The following is a 12,038-nucleotide window of genomic DNA, read 5'->3' on the forward strand; positions in this document are numbered from 1 at the left end:
TATATATATATATATATATATATATATATATATATTCTCCTTATAATTATTTAAAGAAACTTTTTATTTTTTAATAAATTCAGTTAGTTTTGATAATTATTTTTTTTATATTATTAATATATTTTATTTTTGTTACAATCAAATTTTTTTATTAAATATTAATTTTTACATATGTCAAAATTTGAAATTGATAACTTGACACATGTCAAAATCCTGTTAATAACTAACTTTCCAAACTGAACTTTATATAATAAAATGGTTCCTACTACTTTTCTCCCGTGTTGAAAAATATCACGAGTTTCGTAAGGGGAAAATTAAATGTCAACTAGCTGTCTAGTCGTCTAGTCGTACACAAAATAATTGCATCGTGACCGGGTTGAAGTTAATTAACTAGTGTCTAGTGTCAAGTTAATTACCAGGTTATAAAATAAAATGCCGTATACTAGTGTCTAGTGTCAAGTTAATTACCAAGAATCATAATCACGTATGATTTATTTGTTAGTCCTTGAAAAAATCTACAAAAGTTCGACCAAACATGAAGAAAAATATGTAACGTAAAATTTAGTTTAGTATTGTAGGGGTTTGAATAATGTTGTACCTAAATGTTCCCAAGCATATGATCGAAAATAAAGAGTATTGTTGTTGTACTTAAAAACTTTTTTTTAGTCAAAAAGAATCTGTAGACATTATTTTGGTTACGAATGGATTGTAATCAAATCATAGCATATGGAAGATCCTAAGCGATTATTCATTTGATAAATGGATAGCAACCTATAACCCGGGTGTTATTGAGATTAATTAGAAAGATGGCCAGGGCTTCGCCAGAAGAAATAACAGAAACATGCTTCTAATTATTTGTAGATACATACATATCTATGGAACATGCGAGTATCAGATAATAATTTACGATCACGAACTTAAATATCTGAGATGTATTAATCCTTAAAAAATTGTATTATCCTTAAAAAGGTTATCTACTTATTTTTTTATTTTTATTTTTAAATCCTAAAAAAAGGTTATACAAGCATTGTCAGTATTTCGTTTCCACGTTGTAGTGTAGGATTGGTCAAAGCCAGCTCCTAAATATTTTTCTATGTGAGGTTTTGTAATTTTTTCTCTCATTTTGTATATTTCTCATTCAACGTGGCCCACGTGCTGTTTTTCTTCAATTTCGAGTTCAATATGGCAATTTTATACTCAAACCGAACGAACTGGTCACCAAACCGATATGAACTAATATAATTCACTTATCTAAATAATTATATTGTTTATTTCAATTTTTTTGAAAAAAACCTAAAAATACTTCATCTATTTTTATTTGAACGTTTAATACCTCGTTTTTTTCCGTTCAAAGAAAAATACCTTATTTAATTAACATTAGCTTAAAAATATTTAATCTTTATATTGTTGCCGGATTCTAACCCGCAGTTTAACAGTCTTTAACGGACGTTACAGATCATCAAACGAGTGTTAAAATCAAATCACACGTGTTTACATAGATATATACAATACATTTACACCATTTATGTGTTATGTTGTCGTAGTGTAATGGTTCGAAGTGGGTTGGTTTTGTCTCCTAACCACGCTTCGAATCCCCTCCTCCCCCAAAATTTTTTTTGTTTTTTTTTATCATTGGTTTCTTCTTCACATGATCAGTCAAAACTCAAAAGAATTGTTGAAGAAGAGTGTTTGACTGTTTGGATTCTTAAAAGTCTTTCTATCAATACTCGCTCAACTATCTGTTCTGTTTTGAGATTTTCCGAATCAGATCCAACGAATCAAATGTGATTTTTATTTTTTTCATCTCCAGAATCTGAAGACTTTCCCCAATGATTATCCTCGCCGTTGTTCCTCGCCGTTGTTTCTAGTGGATACATCGACGGTTGGCTAAGTAATGATGAAATCGATGTCATTTATTAGATCGGAAAAATAAGTTGTAATGGATGGATTTGAAAGCTTTGGTTTTAGGCGGCCACACCAATGGAGGTTAGGGTTGCGATTAGTGAAGAAGGTGAAAAAAAAAAAGGTTTTGGGGGAGGAGGGGAGTTCGAAGCGTGGTTAGGAGCCACGCACTTCTAACCACTACACTACAACAACATATCACGTAAATAAGGTAAATGTATTGTATATATCTATATGTGATTTGATTTTAACACCCGTTTGATCATCTGTAACGTCCGTTAAAGACTGTTAAACCGCGGGTTAGAATCCGGCAACAATATAAAGATTAAATATTTTTAAGCCAATGATAATTAAATGAGATATTTTTCTTCCAACGAAAAAAGACGAGGTATTAAACGTCCAAATAAAAAATAGATGAGGTATTTTTCGGGTTTTTTTCTTTTTTTTTCATTTTTTTTTCATTCTGATTCCAAATAAGAAATGCCACTAGCCAGACTTATTCAAAGCTCTCGGAACTTGTGTTCGACGTGTACCCCTCCATCCATTCAATAAAGAAAGTCTTGGTTTCTTGGCTTCAAGATTTGATCAAACATTCAAATGAGGCCACCAAAAAGAGACACTCTTTTACCCTGCCTGACTCTTGGATCCATGAACTGTCTGAAACTTTTTTTGTTACTTATTTCAATCAGAAATTCATCTCGTGATATTTATTAGAATATCATATTGAGATTTAACTTGCGGTAATTTTAAAAATATATATCATTGTAACTTTATAAATATATTTAATACTGTATGATTAATAACATAAATGTTATATGGATAATAGAAAATTAACTATAAAGATTGTTTAGATACATATATAAATATTTATCTATTCTATATAAAGATTACATTACTCTCTGAAGTATATTTTAAAAAATGTTAAATATAGATTCAATGATTTAGCGGATTTATAGGCCCAGCGTCGCCTGTATCTGTTATTGTTGGGAGGGATCATGTTTTCTCCACGAAATATGTATAGGGAAAAAGTTTTGTTAGGTGCTTCGATAATGTTGGTGCATGATTTAGCACAATCCGGTCCGATTAAATATGGCCCATGTAAAATGTTTCTACGTTCAGCCCTTGTGTTGACTAACAACAGATATCAATATAACTAGGTTTTCTTCAGTTTTCAAATTTCTAATTAATTTATAATTTTATTTAGAATATTTTTTCTTCTTTTTACGTTTCTATACAGTTTATAATCTAATTACATTAAATTTGTTATTAGATAGAATATAAAAATTTAAAATACTTAGTTTTGTTTTCAATAATTAAACAAAAGTATATATGCATAAATGGTATGTTAGTGTATATTTTTATGTGTATATATATTATTTTTTTGGAATATTAAGAATATGTTGTAGTATGTGTAATATTTTGTAGTTCATACATTAAATAATTTATAAGTTAATTTTTCAAACTATGAGTACAAATTTATAGTATATGAAATAAACTAGAGAATTTGTTAAAAATACCCTTTTTGGGATACCCTTTTTCAAAAATATCCTCTTTTTTAACATTTTTATTTTTACCCTCTTTTACATAATTTCAATATGTAAAATTAATTTTTAGATTTTTTTTTTTAGGTTTGGGTTCTCAATTTACATTTAGCATATAGTTTTGAGGGGTTAGAGTTTAGTATTTGGAGTTTAGGATTTAGAATTTAGTGATTTTATTCATAGAAAAGGGGTATTTTTGAAAATGACCAACATGAAAGAGTATTTTTAAAAAGTGACATTGGAAAAAGGGTATTTTTTAAAATCCCCAATAAACTAATAGTTTTAGTGTTAGTTATATAGTCCAAACCCGTCATGCTAGGCGGATCACGCAACACGTTCAAATATTTTTAATTCGCAAAAACTCATCATACGAAACCCGTGAAAGTAAAACATAGATTGTGAGGTTAAAAATCACTTTTTATCAAATAAATTTTTCAAATCACATGTTCAAACATAGATTGGAAAGAATAATACTTAGGTTTACCTCTTCATTCACCTCCTTATAAAATAATGAAATAAAATCTGTATATATTTGCAATTATGTTTATTACCTTTTAAAACATTTAGTTTCTATAAAAAATTAAATATAAGTAGAGTTAATTTGTTTATTAAATTAATTATTTAATATCAATAACAAACATTTAAATAAGTGTCAACTTCAGGATTTATTTTATAAATATCTTAAAAAAATGTATATATAATAAGCAAGTCGAAATTATATTAATGAAGGGCTCTGTAACGTGAACATCGGAAATGAGTATGCCTGGCAGTGCCACCCTTATAAATAATGCTGAGTCAACGAGCTTCTGACTTGTTGCGCATATATACTACGTTGCGACTTGCGAGAGGTTCCAAAGGGGATCGATCCAAGGCAAGCACAGCTCATCGAGAGCTAAAGAACACAAACACCATTTTATTACAATTCCCTTACTCAAATACATATTTGTATGATGAATAACTCTTGTCCTTCATCCGTACAACACAGTAAATATGGATTTTGTTGTTATGTGTATATGTCGAAGAATATTTTGTGATGCTGATGATGAATTGATGATCGGGCGATTGACGAATAAGTCATACGCTGATAGTCTGATACGCATACGGCATATCGCAAGGCCACAACGATGTCAAATATGTTTTGTTTTTATGTGACTGTGCTTACTACTATCGGACACACCTAACCCCATTTTCATTTACCAAACTAGCCCTTCATCTAAAAAGTAACAAACACTACACGTGCAGTGCTAATCCCCTGTTTAGTCGCTGGCGCTACCCTTAGCAGATCTTCCACAGTTTAGAAGTTAGAACTAAACAGGTATATATAGCCTATCATATATAAGAAATAAAATACTACCAAATTTCCAGTGATTCATCATCAATCAAAACAAATCAAATTGAAAAGAAGAAGAAGAAAAAAAGAACACCAAAGCATATTAATACAATGACAAAAAAAGATTCTTAGATGGCAAAACAAGAAATTGAAAAATAGAACCAAGAAGAAGAATCTCTCAAACCAAATCATTCAGAAGCTTTCTCTGGTTTTCTACAGAGAATCATATGCATCGGGGAGAAGATTCCAGTCTCACCACCTCTAGTCAAGTAATCAGCAGTCTTAAACAACATATCATGAACATCAACAGTTCCTTTAGGAGCAACACCAAGAGCTGAAAGAATCACAACCACAACATGGTTTCTCCAGTACGCAAGCCTTCCCATCTTTAACCGGTTCCACCACGGTTTTGACGGTGGTTTAGCCAAATCTTTCTCCTTCACAACCTCGAACCCAACTTTCATCGCCGTCGCTGCTATATCTTTGTAGCTTCTTAGCCCGGGAAGCGCGTCTCCTCTCTCGATCCCTTGGATCACATCCTTGTGCTCTTCGTCATCGTCTCTGTATTTCTCTGTTGTGACCCATTCGTAGGACACGAACAGAGTTCCTGGTTTCATAACTCTGAAGATCTCTGAGTAGACTTCTTCGAGTTTAGGAGCGTGACACGTGGCTTCGATCGAGTAAGCACCTTCGAACGTGTTTTCCTCGAAGGGCATCTTTAGAAAGTTGCCGCAGACGACGTTGCATAGAGAGTCAAGCCCAGCTTTCTTGTTGTGTAGATTGGCTCGTTGCACTTGGTACTCGTTGATGGTGATCCCAGTGACTTGGGCCTTTGAATGGGCCGCGATGGCTCTCATCGGCCCACCGACGCCACAGCCAGCGTCGAGGATCTTTTGTCCAGGTTTCACGTTGATGAGATCGACGGCCATCTCTTCGTGGATTCTCGTGGCGTCTTTGTCAGATTTCCCGGGGATATGTGGTGAGAAGTGGAAAGATTGTCCCCATCCCCACTCGTAGATGTCTGTGACGAGGTTGTAGAATGTGTCCACGAAGTCTGGAACTTTCTCGGCGGTTTCGATCTCTTTTGGTCGCCGGAAGAATGACCAGTATTGGTCGTAGTTGTCTCTGACTTTCTCCGCGGAGATTGAGCCTCCGGAGAGGTCTGATGCTCGTTTTCCCTTTCGTTCTGCTGGGCCTAAGACGCAGATGAACCAGTAGAGGGCGCCGGCTAAGAGACCGGCGGTGCAAAAGAGTGCCACCGAGTCCACCATTTTCTAGATGGAGATATAAAGAAAGAAGGAAAGAGAGAGAGAAAGAGAAAGAGAGAGAGGAGACGTTAAAAGTTCACGACTCTTTACTTTGTTGTTACGGGTTAATGGTTTTTATCCACAAAACATGTAATGTATAGTATAGGTAGGAGTATCCAATTTAGAATCTTGCAATTAAATAATCCTTTTTAGAAAGTGTGATAACAGAAATTTATTTGGTCCACATTACTTACCTCTCTATAGAAAAATGTCATGGAAAAATTAAAAAGAAAAAGAAATGCCATATAAGTCATAAACAATAATAATTGTTATATTGTATATTAATGTGAGTTTTTGTTATGAAATGAATATTTTAGTGTATAAACCATTTATGTTATGATATATATATATATATATACTTAACTTAAGCATGATATAACAAATACATAAATACAAATTATTAGATCATTAGTAATATTTGGTATGCTAAATCTGATAATTTTATGTATATGATTCTCTATTTTAAGCTAAAGTTTTTTTTTTTTTTTGTCTTTTTTTCTCCTTTTCTCTTTTTGTCATATTGTATATTACAAAATGAACATTCAGCCTCCGATATTGAACGTAGCCAACACAATGCTACGAAATCACATATTAATTATGTGCTCCTTTTAGTCTATGTTCACATCTTTTATATGTGATAGCAGTGCAAACTCTAGTTATCTCTATATAGTATATAGATCCAGATCTATAGAACTGCATGTGAATATTACTGTCATTGAGAAATCATTATTTACGATCTCGAACTTAAATATCTGAGTCCTGAGATGTATATTTCTGTGATATATAGATATATAGATATATAGATATACTTAATAAGTTATACAAGCATTTCACTGTTTCCACGTTGTAGGGTCTCAAGGCCAGCTCCTAAATAATTTTCTATGTGAGGTCTTGTATTTATTTATTTTTTCTCTCGTTGTCCGTACAGCAGCAACTTAGGAATTGTTTTTATATGATTAACTAAGTTAAGAGACAGTGTGTATCAATATAAAATGGTTTCAACTGAATCAATCAATGGAAAAACGAAAAAGATACATAATGAAAGAGTTGAAGGCTTTGAACATAATGATAAAAACTCCGATGACAAAAAAAGGAAAAAGGAACTCCATCGTTAAACCTTGTCCCGGATCCGTGAGATCTCATCAATTTAACAACTATTAGCTGGTCACAATTATTGCTTAAATTATGAATTTTTGTGGGTAGATTGATAGTATCACATGACTCATATGATCGATCATATCACATGACAATGTGTCAACAACGAATCTTTGCTCACTCCTCATACTTTAACATCGCTCACGTGCTGTTTTTGCGCACACGACATAATTTAATGTGTTAATGAGGACAAGTTCGTTATAGATTGGTCCAATTTTATCATACTTTATGAAACCCGATATTAGTTTACTCTATTCATACCAACTGTAGACCATAATGCACATACGACAATCGATGTCCAGCTATTATATTCGACCGGAAAAGTATTATTGAAGCTCGTCAAAATCATGATCTATACAATTTGTTAAACTATATATTTAGTAGACAGATATGAAAGATGAAATCTTCAAATGTCTTTTTCACTCTGTGAACACAAAATGCGATGTAAAAAACCATATTTAGATTCCAAATGTCTTTCTTCGCATTACTGATGTAAAAAATCATATTTAGATTCCAAATGGGAAAATGTCACTAGCCAGAATTGTTCAAGATCTGGGAACTGTGTAGCAACCCTCCATTCGATAAAGAGAGTCTTGGTTTCATAATTTTATCAAACCAGGCGACCAAAAAGAGACAGTTTTTTTTTTCCTGCCCGACTCTTGGATCCATGAACTCTCTGCAAAACTTTGTTACTTATTTATTAAACCAATAATGATTTCATCTCGTGATTTTCTCTATTGTCAGATTCAATTATTTAGCGGATTGATAGGCCCAGCGCGGCCTGTATCTGTTATTGGGCCTAAAGAATCATAACTTCTATCCATGAAATTTATAAGGGAAGAAGTTTAGTTAGATGCTGTAATAAGAATTGGTTTGTTTAACAAATCACGCTCGTTAGTAATCAGGAATTGCTGTGTGATTGGTTGTTTTAGATGTTTGTATGGTTACGTGTCATTATTTGATAGTTTTGTCTAATTTTGCATTAGTAGATAAGCTTACTTTCAAAAATTAAAGCTACCACAATCTCTTGATCATAATTACATGATCGCTAAGAAAAGAAATCCATCTAAGATTCAGAAACAGCTGACCAAAAAAACATCAGAAAATATCTAAGGACTGACTTTCTCAAGGAACTGTCCAATAAAATAAATCCAAACACAGCTAGTCTTGTCAAGTAAGTCAAGCCTTACTTACTGGGCCTAAAAGTTTAGCAATGGACAATTACGATAAAACGATAACGACAAGTTAGAAAGAAAAAAGAAAAACGGAGAGGCGTCCGATCTTATAAGAGAGAAACGGCGCACAACAAATCTGATAATCTAGCAAACCTTGCCGTTTGTCTTGTCACCATCCCTGAGTCTCAACATCTCTCTGTACTCATTCAGCTCCCTTTGGTACCTCTCCTTATCCTTTAACCCAATGTTCTGATAAACCTACAATCAAAATAACAAAAAAACTCGGTTAACAACAAATCTAATTTTCAACCCTAAACCGGTCACGGTTATTACAATAATTTGTTACCGTTCGTTCCTCGGTAGAGAGATTGCTCCACGATTCGCCAATAATCTTCGTGAACTCTCTCTCCTTGTTTGGATAAAGAGACTTGAGCTTGCAATGTTTCTCAGCAAAGAAGAAATTGTAACCGCTCCGGTTGGGTTTTGGGTAATTCGGGTCTTCTCTGCGTCTGCTTCTTCGTCTTTTGCCTAAACGACGTCGTCCTCTACTCCCGGAACCAGCATAAGGCGCAACGGCACCGTTTAGAACAGCGGTTGGTGGTGACGATGATGGGCCAGGCTGGGCCGGGTGGTAAAGCACCCCGTTAAGAATCTCTGAGCCCAATTTTACTTTGACAAGATAACCACAGTCGAATTTGCCTTCTATTGTACCAATGGCTGTGAAACTCGATGAACCTGTGCCATGTACTCGATAAGCAAACTTAAAAAAAAAAATACTTAAATACATAACATTATCTTATGTGAACAAAAAAATCTTATAGCTTCTTCCAACAAAATCCAAATGAATATGCATCAATCATAATGACAGTGGGACCGTTATGATTCTAGACTATATTTTGAAAAGTATATTTGAGATAAACATAAAGAAGCTAACTTGGACAATCATCATGCGATATTAAAATCTGCCCCTAAATATAAGTTACACACATATCTAATCATTATTTAATATCCTTATTTCATTCTAGTCCTTATGAAAACAATGAAATAAAACGTAGATAAATACGGTACGATACGAACCTTGAGAAGGAGGAGGAAGAGAATTATGATATCTTATACTCGGAGGAGTATACTCGACTAGAGCCAGTTCTTTGTTCGTTGAAGGATCCTTGGCATGAAATGTAGCTGCAAAATTTGATATTCATTTTTCTGTGTGTTAGACATAAATAAATAACGTCGAGTTCCAAGATCATAATTACAAGAACCATATATATAGATAAAAACTGATGAGTAAAATTCGGGTAAAAACAATCGTGGATTACCAAGTTTGTAACTAATAGTACTCGTAAGAATGTGTCCCACGATCGAACCCATAAACTTAACATTTTGGAATTTTCATTTGTAATATAACTAACTTATATGAATTTCAAGTCAAAATGGTAATCAAAGACGATATGAGCAAGTATTTTATGATTCATTGGTTAGCATTAATCAAAAGGATTGAATTAAAAGAAGTCTCAAGTAAGAAATAAACAAACCTGTGGGATGAAGAAGAGGACCACGAGCATTGAAGAGATGAACTTGTTCGTAATGGAAGAGAAGATTAAGGTAATGTTTCCTTAAGACAAACGAAGCACTTGTTGTGGTCGCAGAGAATCTAAACACTCCTCCAACTTCCCTCCATTTTTTCTCTGCTACTACCTTTAAATTTACATGCATTTTGTTCCGCAAAAAACATAAAACATATAAAATATATAAAGCCATAAAAGTTTTTTTTTTTTGGGTTAAAGAAAACCAAAAAAAAAAGTGTTTGACCTTTTCGTAACCTCCCCTCCTCGTGACTTCCACATACAAAACATGCAAATCCAGTTCTTTTCCACCAATCACAGGAATCCTTTGTAATTTATATTCAATAAATAAAGAGAAATTAAATGACGAAATACGTATGAGAAGAATGAAGTAAGAAGAACAAAAGAGGGAGAATAATATAGTTACATGAATTTAGTGGACATAACGGAGTGAAACCGCCTGAGAGTATCCCAGAAGCGAGAAGAATCTTTAACAACGACTTCATGTGAATCCAATGGTTCTGGATACTCTTTTATCTTCGTCGGTGAAGTCGCCGTCGTTTCTACCGTCGCCTGAGACGGTGTCGATTCGTTCTCTTCCGATGACATCGCTTAAGAGAGGGTGCGTGAGACTGTTTATTTACTTCTCTTTTTATTTTTAATGGTGGAGGAGTGGTTTGTGTTTTTGTTTTTGTTTTTGTCTGGTCTCTCTTTTTTGGGTTTTGGTTTAAGGAAAGAAGAGAAAAGATAACGATTCAAGATAAGATTTGTGATTTTAATCAGAAAGAAATAGGAAATCTAAATTTTTATTTTGCTAAGGATTTGAAAGTAACGGACGTGAGTGAGGATTTGTCATTTTCTTTCTTTTTTTTTGTGTGTGTGTTTTTAATATATACCACAAGCAAAATTAAACATTTGTATACTTTTGTAGTTGTGTGTATATATTTTTGTTTTCAGAAAATTATTTTGTTTTTATTTTCGAGGCGTTTTTGAATGATGTTGCTTAGTAATTTGTCTGATGCTACTAATTACTTTTTTTGACAGGTTATTAATACTGATATTATTGCACCCCCACCTACTTTATAGATTTTTTTGAATTAAGCTTACGAGCAGTCGAAATTTATAGTCACATCTGTATCTTTCCAACGTTATCAATAATAAAGTTCAAAAACTTTGAAATTTCTTTAGTCTAATTTTATATGAAAACATCGATTATATCTAAAGACGACTCTCTTGCTTCTTCAACCCTAAAATATATGGAAAAAAAATCAAGAATGTGAGTAAAAGTTAAGAATTTGGAACACGAGGTATACACTAATGATACTTGAAAACAAAAGCAGCGTTTTAGGTGAGGAATTTAAAAGAGACTCAGAGTAACGATCTTGAATATCAAATGTTTGGCATTTAAAAACCTTTGAAAAAATGTGTCACTGTTGAGTATTTGACATGCATTGGTAAGCTAAAGTTAAAGTAGTACTTATTATTAGTGCAGACGAAGATAGGAGTCACACCCTAAAACTCATCGGGTCAATCGATGGTCTGACATTTTATTTACCCTAAATAACAATTTAAAAAAAAATCAATTTAAAGATTATAAAAAATAAAATAAAAAGTAGTAAAAGTTATGCTTCGGAGAGGTTGACGTGGGATTAGGGGATTTTATGGTTCTGCTCATATGTAACGTCACGTCTCTCTGCCTGTAGATTCGGTTCCACGTTTCTTCCTTATAATCATTTTTACTTCATTATTATTATTCGATTAACATTGTTCTAATTAGATTCTTCTTCTTTTCTTCCATAAAGTAAAATCCTCTTAGATGACGACGACATTTTGGAGAGTGACTTTTAACTCTTTGGTGTTTAAAACATAACAAGGTTTTTTACAAATCAATTATTTGGTTTCACCATATAACACACAAAAAAAAAATCATTAATTTAAAAGTTACAAGAATCGTTAATCAACAACATTGTTGAAGAGCATAAACGATGTCAAATCTTCAAACTAAGCTTTCATCATAAGAGACTTCCTCGTGGTGGGTTTCATCAACCTTTTTATGGACAAGA

General features: G+C 33.0%; 2 protein-coding genes across 2 annotated transcripts; both read right to left on the reverse strand.

Annotated features, from left to right (window-relative positions):
- Positions 4,760–6,151, reverse strand: LOC104702364 (24-methylenesterol C-methyltransferase 3-like). Its single transcript, XM_010418218.2, has one exon. The coding sequence runs from the start codon at positions 6,042–6,044 to the stop codon at positions 4,962–4,964; it is 1,083 nt and encodes a 360-aa protein (XP_010416520.1). The 5' UTR covers positions 6,045–6,151; the 3' UTR covers positions 4,760–4,961.
- Positions 8,285–10,692, reverse strand: LOC104702365 (high mobility group B protein 9-like). The gene is made up of 6 exons (XM_010418219.2): positions 10,403–10,692; positions 10,223–10,301; positions 9,946–10,108; positions 9,488–9,592; positions 8,757–9,145; positions 8,285–8,668 (listed from the first exon to the last, which is right to left on the reverse strand). Exons 1-6 carry the CDS (start codon positions 10,582–10,584, stop codon positions 8,555–8,557), a joined length of 1,032 nt encoding a protein of 343 aa, XP_010416521.1. The 5' UTR covers positions 10,585–10,692; the 3' UTR covers positions 8,285–8,554.

The sequence above is a fragment of the Camelina sativa genome, chromosome 7 (genome assembly GCF_000633955.1).
Source record: "Camelina sativa cultivar DH55 chromosome 7, Cs, whole genome shotgun sequence".
NCBI classification, from domain to species: domain Eukaryota; kingdom Viridiplantae; phylum Streptophyta; class Magnoliopsida; order Brassicales; family Brassicaceae; genus Camelina; species Camelina sativa.

Excerpts from the sequence above, each read along its gene's own strand:
- LOC104702364 (XM_010418218.2), bottom strand. The coding sequence starts at position 6,044 with ATGGTGGACTCGGTGGCACTCTTTTGCACCGCCGGTCTCTTAGCCGGC.
- LOC104702365 (XM_010418219.2), bottom strand. The coding sequence starts at position 10,584 with ATGTCATCGGAAGAGAACGAATCGACACCGTCTCAGGCGACGGTAGAA. Across the intron at positions 10,302-10,402 it reads GTTATGTCCACTAAATTCAT|GATTCCTGTGATTGGTGGAA; the intron begins GTAACTATATTA and ends TAAATTACAAAG. Across the intron at positions 8,669-8,756 it reads TCTCTACCGAGGAACGAACG|GTTTATCAGAACATTGGGTT; the intron begins GTAACAAATTAT and ends TTTTGATTGTAG.